The following is a 21,667-nucleotide window of genomic DNA, read 5'->3' as shown; positions in this document are numbered from 1 at the left end:
TAGCTAGAATCAGAAGTGCTCTGTCTTAGAATATGCATACTTTCAGCTTTAGGAGATACTGTCAAATAGTTTTCCAAAGTGACTATGCTATTTGTAGTCCCACCAGCAGTGAATAAAGTTCCGGTTGCTCTGTATTCTAACCTAACCTGGATTTGGATGGTCTCAGTCCTTTTGATCTTAGCCATTTGCGTGGGGATGTAGGTTTCTATCTCATGGTAGCGGTGAGGAGGATAGTAGGAAGAGAATTTAATACCTAATATCGCTAATAAGCAAACTTGGTAAAAAGTCATGATCTGAAACTGTTCTGCATTATTGACAATGGTCAATAATGTATTGTAGGCTTCAGGATTTTATCTATAATATCACATTTTTAGGAAATAAAGGAGTAATTTTTAAGTAATTTAAAATCCCTATACATGGAAAACAAAAGTCTAAGAATTATTTTGGCTGAGCCCTTTTTGGCTTCTAACAAATATAATACTTTCGCTGACATTTTAAGATGATTATTTTTCATGTTTCTAGGAAGCCACCTTTATCCAGTCTAAAGAAAGAGTCCTTCATGTGTTGCTTTTTGCTTTGCCTACCTTGGAATTACCCTTGAAAACTTAGTGTACAGTATGGCAATATTTTCTGTTTAAGGCTTTTGAACACTTTTATGTGGTCATTGCACTTTAAGCTACTCATCTGCTTATTTGCACTTAGCTGAAACTCAAAGTATTGGACCAGACTTAGCCTTTTGCTTTATCTGCTGTAATTTTAAATAACTTGGAAGTCATCAGGGCAAGCTTTTAAAATAATGATTTGATTTGCTAGTTTGAGGTATAGAAAATCTTTTAAAATGGGATTCATTTATTGGTCTGACATAATATACAACCTATGTTTATGAGTGCCCTTTTTTTTGTTTTTCTTGTTTAGTTTCATCTTGCTTTCATATGTGTCCTTTTCCAACATTTGAAACTTTCTGCAAGACATATTTGCATGTTCAAAAAAAGTCTGTTCAGATTTGAAACTTCCACTTTGTTTTAATTTACTGTTCTGTTTTTAAAATAATATGTGAATGTATACACAGTGAAGTGGGCATTTTTCTTAGTCTAATAAATGGATTGACCTAGATTGAGCTGAAACCAAAACCAAACTAGAGAAATTTAAGTAAAATTCAGTTCTTAGGAGAATAAAGAAAAACATCATCTTTTTTCCATTCATAATATATACTTTTAGAAAGTCTTTGTTCTCTTGTACATCTATTTACAAGATCATTGAAATAATTTGTGTTAATTCATTAGAATTAAGAATTACTTATTACAAAATGTTTATTACTCTGAATAAATATTTTAGAATTTTTAAACTGAATTATGTAAGTTTGGTTTGCTTTACGCTAAAGTTTCAAATCCTGGTAAGTTTTCCTTTAAAATTCCATGTTAGATTTATGAAACAGGTTTCTTTTTTTCCCTCCTTGGTTTTAGGATTGCCTGATCTTTCTGCTTACCAGAGATGGAAAAAAAAAAAGAAAAAGATTCCTTCTTCATATTACAAAAAAAAAAAAAAATCAGCAAAATCTCTGAATTAAGAAAATGGAATGGATTTGTTTTAGCTAATATAAATCAAATACAGAATAAATGGTCTCATTGATATGCTAGAAATGATTTTTAAATGCTTCAGGCACTGGTACTGATAACTTTATAAATGCTGCTTTATGAATGATTATATTTTTATATAGGCTTTTATTGGACTCAGAACAAATAGTTGTAGGGAAGAGTTAATATTACTTGTCCTCAAAAGTAGAAAGAACTTCATTAAAATGAGTACTGCCCCTCTTATGCCTGCCACACAAATCTCAGCATTAACGTTTCTCTAATTGTACCCTTACAACATTAACTTGTTAATTGCTTTTGATAGTGCTATATTAATGTGTTACATGGTAGGAAAGATGTGTGCATATATCCCAATGCACTCATGTTTTAGATTTATCCTTTTAGAATTTATATAACAATAGTCAGTGACAATGATAATATTAAGGGTCAATGTTAATTGAATACATACTGTCTGCAACTACTATGCTAATTGCTTTCTATGCATGCTCATTTAATTCTCACAATAAACACATTATTAGATTTTTTTTAAAGTCTGTCCTTCAATTCAGATTTATTTCCTTAGTATTCTTTTATCACCCATTCTGGAGTTGTTTTCCAGTTTGGCAAGAGGTGTGAAAAGTATGTTGGGTTGGTTCTTTGTTAGAAAACAGCTAACTGAAATAAAAATTCCATGAGTCCTGAATTCATGCCAAGTGAATGAGCAGAGAAAAGAGATATTTAGCTTATGTTGATGGGTTCAGGGAAAGACACCAGTGCCTCTGTAAGTCTTGATTTATTCTAAAGAATTACTATTAGTGACATGATCCCTTAGTAGTCTTTAAACTATAATAGTTTAAAACTGTATGTTGAGTCTAGGCTTCTTGCACTGATGTATATCAAATATTGTATAGTGTATATTTGAAATTGAATAACTTATGTGCATTTGCTTTTTAATGCCTATATGTGTTCAAATGTGGTGATACTGAAATAATGACTATGTTTTTAAAGGGTTTGAAAGAGGAAAGGAAGACATTTCTCAAAACAAAGATGAATCTTCCCTTTCTATGTCAAAGAGCAAGGTAAGCATATTGTTGTCCTCAAATATATGATCACAACATTTTTCTAATATTTAAGACGAGTGAACTAACACTGAAATCCTATCAGATTTTTGTGGGATGTTTTTATGTTGGTATATCTAAACCAGGTAGTATATATGAAAAAAGGAAAGTTCCCCTGGGGCTGATTTAGGTTCTGTTGGTTACTTGGAAATATAGCCTATTGGTAACCAGGGTTCTCTCCTGAGTGATATTGTTCTGGTATGTCTGCTATAGCAGTATATCTCAGACTGAAGTCTGAGGGTTCCATGTAGAGAATAGAGATAGTCAGGGTTCATTGGGTTTTTTTGTTTTGTTTTGTTTTTTAATTTCTAAGTGTTTTGGGCTCATTCAAATGACAATCAAAACACGTACATTTTACCAGTTAAAGGCCAAACATCTCTTGCTATAATAGTGTGCAATTGAAAGGCACTTTCTTAGAATAAGACATAGTTCCCTAAATTAGTAATTTTCAAATGAGATACTTGTACATATTCTTAAGTCTGTTGAGAATTTTTTCTTTAAGAGTACTATTCAAATTTGAAAAGTATTGTATGTTGCATTGACTTTCCTATGGGTTTGTAATTCACTAGATTTTCTATAATTCGTCAATGGATTTGACTTTTGACTGTTATTATTTCTGGTCAGGTTTAGTAGCAGGAGAAGCTTTTATGTTTGTGGAATCAAACTTCAATGACTGTAAGAATATCTATATCTTTTTTTAAAAAAAAATATTTATTTATTTATGGCTGCATTGGGTCTTTGTTGCTGCACGCAGGCTTTCTCTAGTTGCGGTGAGCGGGGGCTGCTCTTCGTTGCGGTGCGTGGGCTTCTCCTTGGGGTGGCTTCTCTTGTTGCAGAGCACAGGATCTAGGCACGTGGGCTTCAGTAGTTGTGGCTCGTGGGCTCAGTAGTTGTGGCTCGCAGGCTCTAGAGCGCAGGCTCAGTAGTTGTGGCACATGGGCTTAGTTGCTCTGCGACATGTGGGATCTTCCCAGACCAGGGCTCGAACCCGTGTCCCCTGTACTGGCAGGCAGATTCTTAACCACTGTGCCACCAGGGAAGTCCGAAAATCTATTTCTTAAGCTAGTAAATTCTCTGCTATTCTCAGCAGTAGGCTTGGCTTGTAAAACCCTACATATTTTGTTCCTGTTCTTGTGAGTGATTGAGAGGATTCCATGATATATTTTTTATCATATTCCGTGATATGCTTTACACAGATTTTATTCACACTTAACTTTTCAAGTATTCATTACATAAAGGTCCATCCTGTACTTATATGTATATAAATACATAAGGTGAAAATTTAGTAGGACTTTGTATGTATATAACATATGCATGAGAAATACCTTTATTGTTTTATATGAGATGCATAATGAGGAGATGATTTATCTTGGTTCTGCCATGGTTAGAAATACAACGAAATTTATGGAATTTTCAAAACCTATTTTCAAGCAGTTAGTACCAGAATTGGTGAATGTATAGAATAGTGGTATTCCTACTCAGAACCCTAAACTCCAGATCTACCTACCACAGCCATCTACGTGTAATCTCTGAATGGGAGGGTGAGGAAGGGGCAGGAGGGGTAGGGAGGGCAGGGAGCCTGAAAAGCAAGTTTACATACCTTAATGAAGCACTGTGCATCAATAAATAAAAGGAAACACAGGCTGCACCTTGAGTACAATAGCACCTAGTTGTGTATGAACCTTAAATTAAAATTAATTAAAATTAAATAAAATTAGAAATTTGGTTCCTCATTTACACTAGCCACATCTCAATGGCTCACTAGCCACATATAGCTAGTGGCTACCATATTGGACTACTCAGATATAGAATATTTCTGTTATTCAGAAAGTTCTACTGCACAGCAAGCATTCACTGCTTTAGGGTCAAAAAAGTGAGTTTGAATCTTGACTGTCATATAATACCTGTGACTTCTTAGATGCTAATTATAATGACATTAATAGCTACTTTGTACTAAGAGCTTGCTAAGTGTCTTTTTAACTCTCTTAAGGATACTAGAAGACAGGTATTATTGGCCCCATTTTATTAGTGAACAAACCGAAGCTTAGAGAAGTTAAATAACTCTCAAGGGTCAAAATGGTAGAGCTAGAATTCAAAGTGGCTTCAATTTTCTTATCTGTACAAAAGAGGTAAGATCTAACTCTCAGATTGTGATGCTGTAAGTGCCTCATGAAGTACTTGATTACTAATAGGTGTTTGAGAATTCGTTTTTCTTACTTTGAATAAAGAACTACAGTGAATGAATAGGCTTCTTGACATGGTAACTATTTGGTATAAGTAAAATTGTACTCATTCTGTTATTTTCCAAGAGCTGAATCTTATTGATTCTATCTTACCTTAGATTTAATCTTGGTTTATTCTGTTAGCTTAAGAGATACATAGTCACTAGTTTGTCCTTATATATTTTAACATATATTCCACTCTTTTGTTTTTCAGAACAATCCTAAAATTTATACATTTATCATCAAACCTTATTCTCATGGAATTCTGAAGATTTTGTTCTTACCTAAGTAACTTTGGGAAGCAAAATCTTGTTATTCCTTCTATGATCGATCTGCATAACTGAGACCATTAAATAATTTTAACCTTATACTTTTATGAATTTGATGCAGAAAGTATCAGTACTGTCATTTTGGTCACTGAATTTACGGTATCCTTCTTCCCCCCAACCCCCACCATTTTAAAAATAAAGGCAGTTCCTGTTTCTCAGGCATCCTGTAAATGAGTGAATTGGAGAAATCAGTTAATCAGATCATCCCATCTTCCTTTTAGCATTTTTAAATAAATTTTTAACTGTCCATCTCAATGAAAGGAATTGCCAGCATGAATAATATTTCTAGTGGGATAAAAGGAATGCTATTACAAGGATAAGGGGTTTCTGAGCTGAGATCTTGACTTGATTCTCCAGCCATCAGTCTGCTTAGCTGTAGGTTTGCTAAATCATCTACCTCTTGCTGTAAAAAATATATTTCCTTGGACATTTAAAAAAAAAAAAACTTTCCAAATCAAAATATCTGATAGAGTCATAGTAACTTATCATTATTGTTATTATTCCTTATATCTGCAGTATTTTATAGTTTTCAAAGCAAGTCGAAAGTGTTCTCATATGTTAATGTTCCATTTATCTAAAGGTCATATTTTTGTCAACACTTGCAATCTAGAGGATAGTCACAAACTGAAACACAGTATACCAAGTACTGTGTTAAACACATCATGCACACTACCTCATTTACCCCTCAAAGCAACCCTATGACTTGGTAGGAATATCCTTATTTTATAAATGAGCAACTAAGACTGGAAGAGATTGAATAACTTCCCATAGTTGCACAGCCCATAAGGTATCATCATTAAAATAGTGGTCAGTAAGTTTATAAAAGGAGGAAACTTAGTTTAGTAAAATATTTCCAACAAAAAAACAGTTTATGATTCTTGGTATTTAAAAGGTAACTTGTTGATTCAGAAAACTTTGGTAGTATTTCATTGAAAAGACTATAGAACTTGGTCACTGGATCCTTTTTTTCTTTTTTCAGAACTAGCTACACAGTATGGCAAGGATTCCTTGAAGTATGTGTGCTGTAATCTACCAAGCTCATGTGACAGCCATCTGGCCTGCTGGTCCCTTATATACTAGAATCGTTTAGGAATCTCCAAGCCAGATCTTGTCATGTCTAGGGAAATAGATTTCCTGTTGTTCGTAAAGATAAGTCTTAAATTTGAGTCTAAGATTCTATATGAACAGTTTTAAAAGGTGAGAAATAAATGTGATGAGATGGCTAAGAGCATGAGACTGAGAATTAGGCACACCAGAGTACAAATCCCAGATCGTCTACTTATGACTCTGTGACTTTAGGAAGTTATTTAATCTGTTAGTCTTAGTTTCTTTATTAGCAAAAGGAGGAACTACAACTATCTCATAAGGTTGCTTTGAGGATTAAATGAAGCAGAACATATAAAGTGCTTACATAGTACTTGGTAAAGAGTTAAACAGTCATTCATTTTCATTAACTTTTAAGCTAATATTATTAGTATTCTTCACTTAATAGTATCTAAAAAGTACATTATAATACACATTTTCCTATTAAGCTGTGGGAAATAGAAACCATTATATTCCTCTGACAGTAGCCATGTCATCTTTGAGTTTCCAGTGGCAAGGAGAGGACAGAGACCTGTTTGGCTTGAGAACTTTTGTGGAATGGTTTTAGTATCACAATATATCCTGTCATCATGGGAGTAAGCAATATGATGTTTCAAGGCCAGTTCTCAAAGGAGTAACTTCAACAAAAATTTAATTAGGTTAATCCCCACCTTCTACATTGAGTGTAGTTTGCAGTTCCTTTCCAGTTCAGCCAGTTATTACCATCAACATAATAATTCGTATTTTGTACTAAGTAGTGGAGGCATTTTTAGGAGAGATGAGCTGCAAATGCTAGTTTCATTTTCATTTTATTAATTCCAAAGGTATTTATTGAGCCCTTCTTTTTCCCCAGGTGATAGCTGGCTATAATTGATGAATAAACGTGGTCCCTGTCCTCATGGATCTTAAAATTGAGTGAGGGAGTTTGTACCCAAAGTTTTTCATCCTTGATCACATCTAGTGATATTATGTAGATCTGGCCATTAAACACTTGAAAGCTACCATTTGGATCAAGCCCCATATACTTTCCTGGCACTGGGAGTAATGCTACAAACTTTAAGTACCTTCTCCCATGTCTAACAATAGGTAAAAATGAAAATCACAGAACAGTGAAGGAATATGTTTAATTTAATTGTTCCAGGATTTATAGAAGCAGCTTTTAGTTCTATATTCTTCTACTCTGGTGGAAGAAAGTAGTCTCCTTGAAAGAGTGCTGGATTAGGAGACCCGGGTTCTGATCCCTGCTGTTGATTGATTGTTTAGAAAATCAACGTCCCTGAGCCTCCCTTTCATGATTTGTAAAATGGAGATAAAACCACTTGTTATGCCTATTTTTCAAGGTTCTTATGAGGATCAAATTGAAATATCAAGTATAAACAAAGTCTGGAGACAAGTTTAAGACATTAGTAATAATTTAGGGGCACTGGATAGTTAGGAAGAAGTAGGTGCTAGGAATATTGATTTTTAAACACTGTACAACTTAGGGTGTTTCATTACTTGTTTCTGAAGATGTTTGTATTTATCCCCTTTGGAGAAGGAGTAGCAACAGGGCAACGTGTACAGCAACTTGCTAGAAGTTTTTTGTTTTTTAGAATATTTCAACTTAAAAAATTACACTGCTTTGGATACATTTGTCCTAAGAATAAGTAAATAATTGTGTTTTTCAGGAATACCCTGAAAAATAGAAGGCAGAGATTTATAAATGATCTTATTTAACCTCACATTGTAAATTAATTTATTGATAAGTTTTTATTTTTGTGGCTTTAATGTGGATTAGTTTTCAAACCCAAATACTGTAAAGGGAAAATCAGTATTTGAAAATTGACATTTGCCTAAATCACAGCAATGAATGGGAAGAATGTCACAAACATAGTTTTAACATTAGTTTTTATGTGCCATATGTGTGTGTAGAATAAGTAGCGATTTTAATTATTATTTCTCTTTTCTTCATTTCCATGTGATTTCAGTCTGAATCTAAACTTTATAATGGCTCGGAGAAGGATAGTTCAGCTTCAAGCAAGCTTACAAAAAAAGAATCTCTCAAGGTTAGTTTCCACAGTTATGAAATAAGATAAAGAAATAAGTATTTGTAATCCTAAAGGAAGAAAAAAAATATTAATGTTTGTATGGCATGCTGGAGTCAACTGAAAAGACTCTTTGATGACTGTCCCAGTGCTACTCTGGCCCTCATCTGGGGTGCGGTGCTGAGGACTGGATATCTCTGCACAGCTGTACTTGAGTCAAGCACGCCACTGCGTTATAGAACATAACGGGAAGCTCTGCTGCCCTTTGAAATTTGAGTTTACTAACTGCTAGATCATGGGCTGAATTTGGCCCACAGGTAATATATATTTTGTTTGACCTACACAGTGTTTTAAAAATTTGAGCCAACAATTACAAGTCCAGTTTTCCAGCTTCTCCTAAGAAATAGGTTATACTGGGCCTGCCTTCCAGAATGGCCACAGATCCTGGAGTTTAAGGAACACATGCTTTCCAATTGATTCTTGATTCCCATATAGTCTGTTTTGCCCCTCTTTTTTTCCATATCTGATCCTATACGTATCTGCATTTACAGTCCTATATGAAATCTGTTAATTCAGATATGCATATTAACAAAGACCAAAGTGAAAACTTTTTGACTGTATAATTATTAAAATTTCTCGTGTGTATGTAGTCTCTTCACCATTAAATGCAACTAGGAAAATTTTGTGTTTTAGTTTATAAAAATTCACTGATAGGTTATCTTCTCCCCTTCGTGAACAACAACAAAGCAATAAATAATAAGATTGCTTCACTGCTACTTTCCCAAATTATCTCAGGAGTGACTTATGAAGGGTAAAACTTTGATAATTTGAATGAATTAGTTTCAATGTTGTAGTTTCTTAGTTATTTATATGTTATATATTAGTGTCAGAAAAGAGAGAAAAATTGCCAGTCCTAAATAACTACAGCATTGTTTGTGATATGAAAAACTGACAACAGAGTAGATTTCCATCAGTAAGAGAATATGTTAAGAAAAATTATAGAAGTAGTATAGCATGGTGCTTAAAAGCATGTGTTTTAGAGCCAGGCTGCCTCTATTTGAATTCTGCCTCCATGAATTACTAACTATGTGATCCTGGGCAATTTACTCTCTGTGCCTCAGTTTTCTCATCTGTAAAATAAGGATAATGATAGTCCTACTTCCCAAGGTTATTGTGAGTATTAAATGAGGGAATACATGTAAAGTGCTTACAACGGTGACTGGTACGCAGAATGTGTCCCGTAAATGTTACCTCTTATTATTTTATTCATACTAGGAATCCTATGTAGCAGTTAAAAGAATGAGGTAGACGTGGAATGGAAAGAGAATTGAAATGCTCCAAAAAATATTGAATAGGAGAACCTTTTTTATGTGTTTAAAAAAACAAACACAAAAGTATATTTCTGTAGGTTGTGTACATAGAAGAGGCCTGAAAGGATAGTGTTTTCCTGAAGGTTAACAGTGATCAATTCTGAGAATCGGAATAGGAGAGGGTATAATAAAAACGGCTTTTAGCTTTGTGTTGTTTGAAATTTTTACCATGAGTTTGTATTCATGTACTGTGTAATTTTAAAAACGTAAAATTCTTTAAAAATATACAGAGAATTGGACTAGTGATCAGAAAAACTAGATTCTAACCTTGCTTTTCTAAAAATTTCTACCAGCTCTTAAAAAAAAAAGGTCTGTCCTAAGATGCTAGAATTCTAAAAGAGGTTTAGAATTTTATTTTAGAGTGTAAATTTTTTTACATACTATGGAGCTAAAAAATTGGAGAGAAATTGCCTATTTCTAATGTATTTTTAATTTTCTATTATTTCTGTAAAATAGGTACAAAAGAAAAATTACCGAGAAGAAAAGAAAAGAGCCACAAAGGAGTTACTCAGTACAATCACAGATCCCTCTGTTATTGTTATGGCTGATTGGTTGAAGGTCAGTTTGTATTGACTCTTGAATTCAAATGCTGGATATTTACCAACTGGAATAGGAAAGCCCAGAGTGCACCTAAAAGCCTGCAAGACAAAAACATCTCCTAGGTTGATTGTTTTTCACTGATGAAGAAACTATTAATTGTATCCCAGAGGATCTATGTTCCAGTCTTAATGGAGAGAAGAAACCTTAATGTTGTCTCTCTTGACATCAAATAACGTCAAATATGGATAGCAGTTCTTTTAAAAAGGCGTTTTGATTTGTGTGACATGATATAGTCTAATCCAGGGGTCCCCAACCCCCAGACCATGGACGAATACCGGTCCGCGGCCTGTTTGGAACCGGGCCGCACAGCAGGAGGTGAGCAGCGGACGAGCGAGCGAAACTTCATCTGCCGCTCCCCATCTCTTGTGTTACCATCTGAACCATCCCCCCTCTTTGTGGAAAAATTGTCTTCCACGAAACCGGTCCCTGGTGACAGAAAGTTTGCGGACCGCTGGTCTCATTGATGTCCTGTAAAGAAATATTTTGTTTGCTGTTCAAATTATCATTTAGTATTATTGTAGACTTGGTATATTTGCATTTTGGAGAAGATATGAGACAAAGTTAGTGTAAAAGTTACCATTTGAAAAGCATTAATTTGCAGAACAACATACATATTGCTATTTCTATTTCTTATTCTTTTAGCCTCTGGTTATTTCCACTTACTTTTATTTCCTGTCATCTTAGTCACTCTATCCTCTTTATCATTCTTATCTGTAGGATATTTGGTAGGAATATTTTAGCCTAATACTAACTTTGAGAATGGTCTTGTAAGACCCTGACTCCCAGGAAGTTTTAGTACCTGGCTTTCACCTAAAAATCACCCCAGCAGTGAAAGCTTTTCACCTTCCCCAAGGATAGGTACAACCTCCAACCTAAAATCCTTATGGGATCTGTCATGGAAGTTTTCTTACTAAAATAGAAGTCTAGTGATAGTTTCCTTGATAGTTCAAGTAATATGGGGGTCTTCCTCGATATTATTCTGAAAACACCTTCTGACTTATATTGGCTCTACTTACTAAGTCTTTAAGCTCCATATCCTATACTAGGAAAGTATATTTTAATGGCCCCTGACCTGGCCAGGAAGGCTAGGAAAACCATTCTACTTGGTACATTGTTTTGAAATTGTTGATGCAGTCTCCCACTAGAATTTAAGTTCCTCAGAAGCAGGAGTCATGCTGTTTTCACATTTATTTCCAGTGCTTGCTATTTAGTAGCTTAACAAACATACACCTAGTGAATTTAAAGTGTACACTTTATGGAAATTTTAGATTAAAATACCCTATTTGCCTCTATTTGATTAGTATCTTGTGGAGCAGAGAAACAAAGGTTTATTTCTTAAATAAACTTATATTTTTGTAGATTCGTGGTACTCTAAAGAGCTGGACCAAATTGTGGTGTGTGTTGAAACCTGGTGTGCTACTGATCTATAAAACCCAAAAAAATGGTCAATGGGTAGGAACAGTTCTTCTGAATGCCTGTGAGATCATTGAGCGTCCATCAAAAAAGGATGGCTTTTGTTTTAAACTTTTCCATCCTTTGGAGCAGTCCATTTGGGCAGTGAAGGTAAGTAAGCACTTGTTATATAGGTGAGAGGTAAAGATGACAATCTATAAGTAGAACTGAGATAAATCAATGAATGATTAATGATTGCTGTCCTCTGCCAGAACTTATAAATTTGTTTTTGTCTTCAATCACATTATTCCTCTTTCTGTTTCTACCCACGATGAAATGTGCACCAAAATGCTTAGTTTACCTTTAAGATCTAAGTTAAAAATTTCTCCAGAAAATGCTTCCCAAATTTATATTGTACCTTGTTATCTCTTGTCTATAGGGATTGTTTGTACTGTTCTTTTACTTTGCAATTACCAGCTTTGCTTTGTAATATTGTATCCTGTTTACTGTGAGTGTTCTTCTCTTTATCAAATTGTCAGACTCCCTAGAACAGAAGCTGCCATTTATTTTGGTGGTCTTTCCTGTAGTGATGTAAATATGTGATAGGAAGCCTATAAGCAGAAGCAGTCCTACATATTTTTGAGAGGCAGCTTTCTTTGAAGATGGAGCTCTAATGCTTTTATAACTAAAAAGCATTACCGTGGTCACTCCTTGTTTTAAAAACAATCAAGAAAATAGAAATGCTCTATTTGATAAACTATTATACTAAGGAATTCTACAAACAGTAGACAGGCAGTACATGCTAACTGAATAAATGAGTCTAGCTTAAGTTTTTACAAAGCGATCATTGTTTTAGTTTCTAAAGTCAGTTACACTTGAATAAAGGTTTTGGGACTCCTCCTTTAGGTAAACAACCTAATTGAGATTAGAACTAAATGTAGCTTCAGCTTTTTAATTTGTTGGGTATTGCTTAATTAGGCAATATACAGACACCTAGGAAAAGACCTGGGCTTTTAACCTTTATTTCAGTAGTGTGGAATCATAGCAGGAATAAATTTAGGATTACAGAGTTAGTTTTATTCTGAGATTATATACTTCCCACAGGGGAAAGAATTTAACCCATGAAACCTCTGGTATTTCTGTATCATGTCATTCTGAAGTGAAAAAAAATTGCTTTCAAAATCTTTTATATGTATATTATTTATTCTTTACTACTATTTTTAGGCATTGTAAGAATTATAATGAATTTTAAAATCATTAAAAGATACTTATAATGTCAAGTTATTTCATTCCAGATATTGGTGGGAGGGAAATTTGTACAATTATATGAACATCAGAATATTCTTCACAAGCAAAACCTACTTAGGACATTGTTTAAGCAGCTTAAAAGTCAATGTCTATGCTTAGGAAAGAGTAGTGTTTATAAATTTTTACTTTGTGTCAGGGACTCTTTTCAGCATGTTATATGGAATCTTTTTTTAATTCTCGTGCCTGTAAGGTACGAGATAAGGAGAATACAAATTTCCTGTAAGGAGGATACAAATATTCCCCCATTACCCAGATAAAGAGATTGAGGCCTAAAGAGGTTACTTAAGTAATTTTTCTAGTATGGAATCAAGATTGAAACCCAGGCAGTCTGACTCAAGGTCCTACTCTATACTGGTTCTAGGAACTAGACCATAAATTATAAAGCCATTTGAAAATACCCAAGGGATATTATAGAATTTGTTAAAATCGTATTGATTTGTTTCTACTTTTTTCACTTTAAATGTCCATCTTTACCTCCTAATGTTTATGCTTCTTAAAATCCATTTTATTCTTTGATCTGACAACTTAAAAAATTATTTTTCCCTGGACCTAGTAAAAATTCATTTCTCTTTTTCTTATAAGTTTCCAGCTGTTTCTTTAGGCTTCCAGAAATTTAGTATTTCTCATCTAATAGTTTCTGTAGTATGGAAATTCTCTGTTAAATTAAAATTTGGTCTCATATGGGAAATTTTAGGTTTCTCTTTAATATGTGAACAATATGCAGAGATAATGCTTAATGTTAACTATAAGTTCAGTTTTCTGGTAAGGAGGTAAATTTTGTGGAAGAGGAAAACTTTCCTCAGTACTTAACATTTGCTTTCTTAAGAAGCATGAAATTAAAGCTTGTTTGTTTTTAAAAATTATAATCCATGCCTCACTTAGATTATTACAGATAATTATGAATAATATAAAGTTGAGATCTCATAATACTGTACACCATTTATTTTGTTTATTCTGCTTTTAAGGGTCCAAAAGGTGAAGCAGTTGGATCCATAACTCAGCCCTTACCTAGCAGTTATTTGATCATCCGAGCTACTTCAGAGTCAGATGGTAAATACAAATGATGGATTGGATTTTGGTCCTTATTTTTAAGAGTCACTTAAAAATATACTATATACTTTTATAGATCTATACTTTTATAGATCGCTGCATTTTCCTTTGGGAAATCTGCATTTAGTATGGAATTTGCAGCAGACGTATTATAATCATAAATTGCCTAGAACACTAAATATATCATCAACTTGGTTGACAAATGGGGAAATCTAATAGGAAGGAAGCATTATATAATTGAGTGATAAACTAGCAGCCTGGAGTTTTCTTCTTCATCCTTTATTGACATATTAACACCTTTTTGACTTGATTAGCATTCTCTGTGGTAACTCATTAAGATTTGTCATTTTAGAAGTACATTTAATACTATTTATATTTTATCGTTAAATATTAACATGACACTGTATACACTATTTTGCTTTTTTGCATAAGACGTTCAAACACAAACCTCTATTCTGTACTTTATTACTTAATATTTAATTCCTGAAACAAATATAGGGAGGGTATAATTTGTATGAAAGCAAGGTAACTTTAAAACTTTAATAATTGATAATGGATTTTTTCTTCACTTTTATGTTTTATAGTGTAGACTAGCTTAGCCTAGGGAATCATGTAACCTTCTAAACTTTACTTTCACTAGATGATTGTTTTTTAAATTAAAATATCATAGGCATGAGCTTTCATTATGAAAACGATTTATGTGGCTGATATTGCCACCATATCTTGAAACAAATGTATATGACTTTTAAGAGCAATTAACATTTTTTTCTACTAGTACTGTTCTAAATTTTAATTTAAAAAAAATAAAGTTATTGGGGGGAGGGATAAATTGGGAGTTTGGGGATTGACATATACACACTATTATATTTACAATAGACACCAACAAGGACCTACTGCTGAGCGCTGTTGAGCACTGGGAACTCTGCTCAATATTCTGTAATAACCTAAATGGGAAAAAAAATTTCAGAAAGAATAGATATATGTATATGTATAACTGGATCACTTTGCTGTGCACCTGAAACACAACATTGTAAATCAACTATAGTCGAATATAAACAAAAATTAAAATACATAGAGTCAACCACACACACACAAAATTAAGTTATTAATGTTTCTACTAACTAATATGGCAGTTAATAACAGTATTAGACAGGCATTTTTCTGACTTAAAATTTTGGTGCTAAACCTGGGATAGATGTCCTGTCAACAACAAAATATTATTTTAGATAGTTTGTTTATAGTAGAAACATAATCCCTTAGGTATATTTCATGTACCTTTTTGGTACCTTCAGTTATTCTACATGTTAATGTTTGAAGCTTTTAAAAATAAAGTACATTTATTTTAGATTAGATGTATTTTCTAATGTATGTTAATGCTATTTATTTACCAGTGGTTTCTAGATATTTAGAATGTAAAAAGCACTTATTAAACTGAAAAATTGCATTAAGACATCCTGGCAGGATTTTATATTCTAATTAATTTTTACAGTGCATGTTTCTGAGAGAAATAATAGTATGTTTAAAAGTTAACAGTGTTAAATTAAGATGGATGCTAGTTTTTCTAGTTTCTTGAATTATACTATTTATGAATCTGTCTTTTTCTAGGAAGGTGCTGGATGGATGCTTTGGAGTTGGCTTTGAAATGTTCTAGTCTTCTTAAACGTACAATGATCAGGGAAGGAAAGGAACATGACCTGAGCATCTCATCAGAGAGCACACATGTGACTTTGTATGGCTTATTACGTGCTAACAGTCTTCACAGTGGTGATAACTTCCAGTAAGTAGATATTGCCACTAATTTGGTGATTATTTTCGAGACTGTGTTATTCACTAGGTTAGTTGGCAGGCCTAGAATTTTTGTATTGTATCTAGGATTGAAACTTAGCTGTCTTTAAACCCCTATGGCCTGGTTTAAAATTTGTTGAGTTGCTCTGGTGAGGTGTAGACAGTTATTTCCTTGATTCCAGCTAATATGAATTACTTGTTCTTTCCTAAATACAACCATGCTAACTACCTTGTCTTTGTGCCTGGTGTTCCGTCAATTAAGAATGACGTCTAGTCCTCCTTGCTCTTTTCTTCCGTCATACTCCTGTGTTTTCTTTAAGGCCAATCTCAATCTCAAATATTATATCATATGCGAAGCCTTTCTTTGCCTCATAAAAATGAGATGTAATCCGTCCTTCTACTGTTGTTCTATTAGCACTTTTTTGTTTTTTCTATAATGGACTTGACTTATTCTACCTGGTATTTGTGGAATTCTCCTATTATATTGTGTTTCAAATTGGAACTGTATCCTATTTGTGGTTTTTTTTTCCCCTGAAGCATTCATTGTAGTTAATACTAAAAAAAATTTTCTTCAAGGAAACGAAGGTTGAGGTTCAGATCTCTTCTGTTGCTTTGCAGGAAAAATAGACTTCCGCTTTTCCTGCCTGGCCCCAGCCCTCAGCTTTTCCTCCCTGGCCCCAGCCCTCAGCTTCTCTGCAGCCACTTATTTCTGTCAGCATTGACGTTACCCTCCTCAAAGTTAGACTGCTTCTCTCCTCGCTTCCCTGTAAGCGGAGCTGAACTTTTTTTTTTTTTCCTATCCTTTTGTTTGACTCTTTTTCTTTACTCTCTTTTAAAACCGCCAAAAATAAATAAATAAAACCACCATTACCTTATCTTTTACATCCTTTCTTTGCAGATCTATAATCTGGAGCTTTGTTTTATCCTAGTGTAGGAGTCTGATAGGATGAGGGGGAGGGAGGTGCACCTGATATAGGAATGGGTTTTTGTTGGGGCCTTTTCCCCTGGTATTATAGAATACCAGGTAATCCTTAAATGCTCTTATTTGGGGATCTTAAAATTCATCTGCTTCACATATTTATTCATTAAAAAATTTTGAGTCTCTTTTCTGTGTAAGATACCATACACTTTTCTTTGTAATTCACCACATTGTGAATAGGAAAATGAATCAGATATGATCCTAAATTTGAATCCAGTATAACAGTTTACTAGCTATGTAATCCTAGAGAGATGTTTTGTTTTGTTTTGCTTGAAAGCGATAAAATGCCAAGCAACTATAAATAGTAGGAAGAAAAGAATGACATAAACAACCAAAGGAGAGATGTCTTAGGGTAATATAGGATCAGGAGAATTTAGAGGGTGAAAACATAATATCCAACTAGGGAATCAGGGAGAGGATCAATATAACAGATTTTACCATTAAGTAGAATCAACATATGAACACGTTCATTTGGATATATGACAGAAAATGAGCTAGGAACTGATGTTGCAGAGATGAGGAAGGATGGGAGCCTACCTTCAAGACTTAGAGTCTCCTTGGATGTAAGAGACAGGAAACGGGTAAAGTTAAAAAAAGATTACCAAGTTTTAAGCCTGAGTAACTGGGAAGATGACAAAAAATTTTTAAAAGGACCATATTTGGGAGATAATGTATTAAATATTGGATATGTTGAGGATGCAGTGGTCCCAGTATATATAGATGTGGTCAACCAAGCGTTTAAAAACATGAATCTGAAGCTTATTCTTGCATGCATGGGAAATCATCAAACAGAAATCATCAAATAGAAATGATGAAGTCTTGAAACTGGACAGGTTGCCAAAGGGGAGAGAGGATAAAACAAAATAAAAGAGAAAATAAAAAACAGATTGTGAGGGATTAAGGAGAGACTAGATGGTAAGAAAGCAAAGACAGCAATATATGATTGTAAAGGAGAAAAAAGAAAATAAGTGTTCTAAAAAATGAATTTCTGTTAGAAGTTGTCTGATTAAAATCCAAACATAAGAAGATTTTGGAAAAATAGAGACTAAAAGAGAATCAAATAGGACTACTCTGTTAAACTTATCTCAGCATAATTAAAATGTCAATTATTATATATAACGGCACCATGTATTCTTTTGTAAAGTACTTTACAAATTTTTTATACCAAACGAAACCCACAGATACTTTCTTAAATGAGAAATTTCTTAAAAAATGTTTGATTCTGGAAGTGATTTTTTTAAAAAAATTGTTTCCTTTTTGTGCAGAATAGTAACCCTAGTCTTGTAAGTAAGAATAAGGTTGGGTATGGCAGCTTAACAATTTTAGGCCATAGGTTCATTTCCTTAAGCTGAAATTTCCATTTCCAGTTCTCCATAGAGTTTTTTTTCAAGGTTAAGCCTATCCAGTTGTTTTTTTTTCTTTCTTTTGGCTCCGTTGGGTCTTCGTTGCTGTGCGTGGGCCTTCTCTGGTTGCGGTGAGCGGGGGCTACTCTTCGTTGTGGTGCGCAGGCTTCTCATTTTGGTGGCCTCTCGTTGCGGAGCACAGGCTCTAGGTGCGCAGTCTTCAGTAGTTGCGGAGCGCAGGCTCTAGGGTGAAGGCTCAGTAGTTGTGGCACAGGGGCTCAGTAGTTGTGGCTCACGGGCTCTAGAATGCAGGCTCAGTAGTTGTGGCATCATTGCATGAAGCATAGGCTTCATTGCTCTGCGGCATGTGGGATCTTCCCGAACCAGGGATCAAACCCATGTCTCCTGCATTGACAGGCAGATTCCTAACCACTGTGCCACCAAGGAAGTCCTCAGTCCAGTATTAAATCGATATAATTACCTTATACATTTCTCCTTTTATTTTTGGACTTATTATGAGTGACTTTGGAGACCTTTACAGGTAGAAAGTCATAATTCATTTGCGTTCACTTGAGAATCTAGTGGTCTTGTCTTGAAGTTTTTCTTTAGACCAGAAGTGATAGGTTGATTCAAGTGATGATGTTTGTAAAACTAAGAAAAAAATCTAGCAAGGAATAGTGTAAAATTTTGCTTTTGGAAAATTTTAGACCTAAAGGATAGAGAAGCAAAGAGCTCAGAGTGTCATCTTTTAGCATTTTCCAGGTTTTAATTTAATTTCTCTGTGCCTCCATTTTTTAATCTGTGAAGTGAGAGTAATAATTTTACTTTTAGGGCTATTTTATGATTAAATGAGTTAAACTATATAAAACACTTAGAATGGTACCCTTCACATAGTAAATTCTCAGTAAGTGTTACATATCCTTCTTATTTATAAATTAAATATTCTTAACCTCCTTTATCCTTCCTCCTAATAATTCTTTCTCTTAAGGTTAAATGATAGTGAAATTGAACGGCAGCATTTTAAGGACCAAGATATGTATTCTGATAAATCTGATAAAGAAAATGATCAAGAGCATGATGAGTCTGACAATGAGGTGATGGGGAAAAGTGAAGAAAGTGACACAGATACATCAGAAAGGCAAGATGACTCATACATTGAACCTGAGCCTGTTGAGCCTTTAAAGGAGACTACCTACACTGAACAGAGCCATGAAGAACTCGGAGAGGTAACAGTCTGTGATTTTCAGAGATTTTGGTTTTCTAATTCTTGGAAATTTACAGATGAAATTGAAGATATTTGTGTGACCTATTTCTTCTTTTCCTGAAAGAGAATAGTATTTATATAATACCTATTTTATTTTAAAAGTTGCATACATATGAATATATCAAGATTTATAAACAATTAAACACATATACTCGCACAAATACCAATATATTCTATTAAATTTAGAGTTTACATCTTCAGGTTTGCTTTTGAAATAAGATACTCCTTGATGTTATTGCCAGGTACAAAGTAAATTGTAGGGAAACATGAATTTATAACTTTCTTGTTATTGCTAATGCATAGAAGTAAACATAGTATAAAATAATAGAGTATAATTTTTTTTGTAATGGATTCTTTGTATATATCATTCACTTTATTTAGTGTCTCTTGCGACTACCCTTTTACTAAATTTTATAGGTGTTGACTTATTACCTAATGGGTTATTTTCACATTTTAAGATTGCTTGGAATAGTCTTAGAGAAGATTCATATTTTCAGTATTAGCTGTCTTATCTACATATTTATGTGTCTGAAATAAATATAGTATTTCAGTATTTTTTGTTAATTGCTAAAGGCAGGTGAGGCTTCTCAAACAGAAACTGTGTCAGAAGAAAACAAAAGCCTTATCTGGACACTACTGAAACAAGTCCGTCCTGGCATGGACCTATCCAGGGTGGTTCTGCCTACATTTATTTTGGAACCCCGTTCTTTCCTGGATAAACTTTCAGATTACTACTATCATGCAGATTTCCTATCTGAGTAAGTAAATTCTCATTTCTTAAAATAAAAGATACTTCATGGTTTTCGAGTATTTTCAGAGTGCTGATTTCAGTGGTGATGCTGTACCAAAATCAGGCTCAAATGAGATGCCACTCTCTCTTCTCCACCACTTCTGTAGTTGACCTTAATAAGAAGCAGGTTTAATACTTCGCTGTAATGTTTCCATTTATGAGGTCAAATGGAGAAATCACAAGCTTGAGGAAGACAGGAATTCTGCCCCTGCCTTGACAGCACTGCCATCACAGGCTCCCTGACCTGTGCATTGACCTAACACGGGGAGAGCTGGTTGGCATTCTTGGTTCTCCCCCACCTAAGTCCTCCTTCAGGTCCCATCCTGGGGCTTCTGCTTTTGTTTGTGCTTATTCTCTCTGCATGCAGTGAGGCATGTGCAGCTTATCACAACTGGAACATCCTACTAACTGCTGGCACATGGCATAAATCCCCACTCTCACCTTTGCTTTTCTTCCTGCCAGCTGATCCTGGGAGTAATTCTGAAGAAGGCAGGCATGAGGGAGGTGGAGGAGGAGCTGCCTACCTCTTTCCCAGCAGTTTCTTGGACAATCATACTTTTCCAGGTTTCACTTGCTGCCCCCATTCCAGCAGCAGTTTCAAGGCGCTGTGTTTTCTAAGATACTAGGTTCTGGCCCTGTGACCTGATTTTTAGATTCTGCATTAATACCTGTATTCAGTTTATTCATTGCATTATTAGTCTATTAGTTGCATTAATGAACATTGCAAAAAAAAGAAAAAAGAAGCTGATTCAAAGGATAATTCGTAAACTGTGGGAGATTTTTGCAAATTAAGTCATAAATGAAGTGTTAAGCTCCCTAAAATAACAAGGGCTCTTTTTATTTTAGTGAATGAAAAGAAATTCTTAGTGAATGAAAAAAAACAAGCTGATTCAAAGGATAATTCGTAAACTGGGGGAGATTTTTGCAAATTAAGTCATAAATGAACTGTTAAGCTCCCTAAAATAAAAAGGGCTCTTTTTATTTTAGTGAATGAAAAGAAATTCTATGAAAAGAAATTCTTAGTGAATGAAAATGATCAATAACCTAATAGAAAAAGAAGTGGAGGAAATGACCAAGCAGTTTAAAAATGAAGTAATAAAAATAGTCCTTAAGGGCTTCCCTGGTGGCGCAGTGGTTGAGAGTACGCCTGCCAATGCAGGGGACACAGGTTCGTGCCCTGGTCTGGGAAGATCCCACATGCCGCGGAGCAGCTGGGCCTGTGAGCCATGGCCGCTGAGCCTGCGCGTCCGGAGCCTGTGCTCCGCAACGGGAGAGGCCACAGCAGTGAGAGGCCCGCGTACAGCAAAAAAAAAAAAAAAAAAAAAAATAGTCCTTAAACATGTAAACTTCACTTAAAATAAGAAAAGTGCAAATTCAAACCATAATAAGATCTATTTTCCATCCATCACTTTGACCAAAAATCTAGATGCTTTTATACC

The 21,667-nt window shown here is 34.4% G+C and overlaps 1 protein-coding gene across 4 annotated transcripts in view; it reads left to right on the top strand.

Annotated features, from left to right (window-relative positions):
- Positions 1-21,667, top strand: part of OSBPL8 (oxysterol binding protein like 8) — a 192,677-nt gene that overhangs the window by 129,672 nt on the left and 41,338 nt on the right. For all 4 annotated transcript variants that reach the window (XM_067697393.1, XM_067697394.1, XM_067697397.1 and 1 more), the window contains 8 exons: positions 2,580-2,650; positions 8,291-8,368; positions 10,174-10,275; positions 11,677-11,880; positions 13,983-14,067; positions 15,673-15,844; positions 19,163-19,400; positions 20,012-20,196. In XM_067697393.1, coding sequence (XP_067553494.1) covers positions 2,580-2,650; positions 8,291-8,368; positions 10,174-10,275; positions 11,677-11,880; positions 13,983-14,067; positions 15,673-15,844; positions 19,163-19,400; positions 20,012-20,196 — 1,135 coding nt within the window. The remainder of the gene's footprint in view (positions 1-2,579; positions 2,651-8,290; positions 8,369-10,173; positions 10,276-11,676; positions 11,881-13,982; positions 14,068-15,672; positions 15,845-19,162; positions 19,401-20,011; positions 20,197-21,667) is intronic.

Source organism: Pseudorca crassidens, chromosome 11, assembly GCF_039906515.1.
Source record: "Pseudorca crassidens isolate mPseCra1 chromosome 11, mPseCra1.hap1, whole genome shotgun sequence".
Lineage (NCBI taxonomy): Eukaryota > Metazoa > Chordata > Mammalia > Artiodactyla > Delphinidae > Pseudorca > Pseudorca crassidens.
This window is presented reverse-complemented; position numbering and strand designations above follow the sequence as displayed.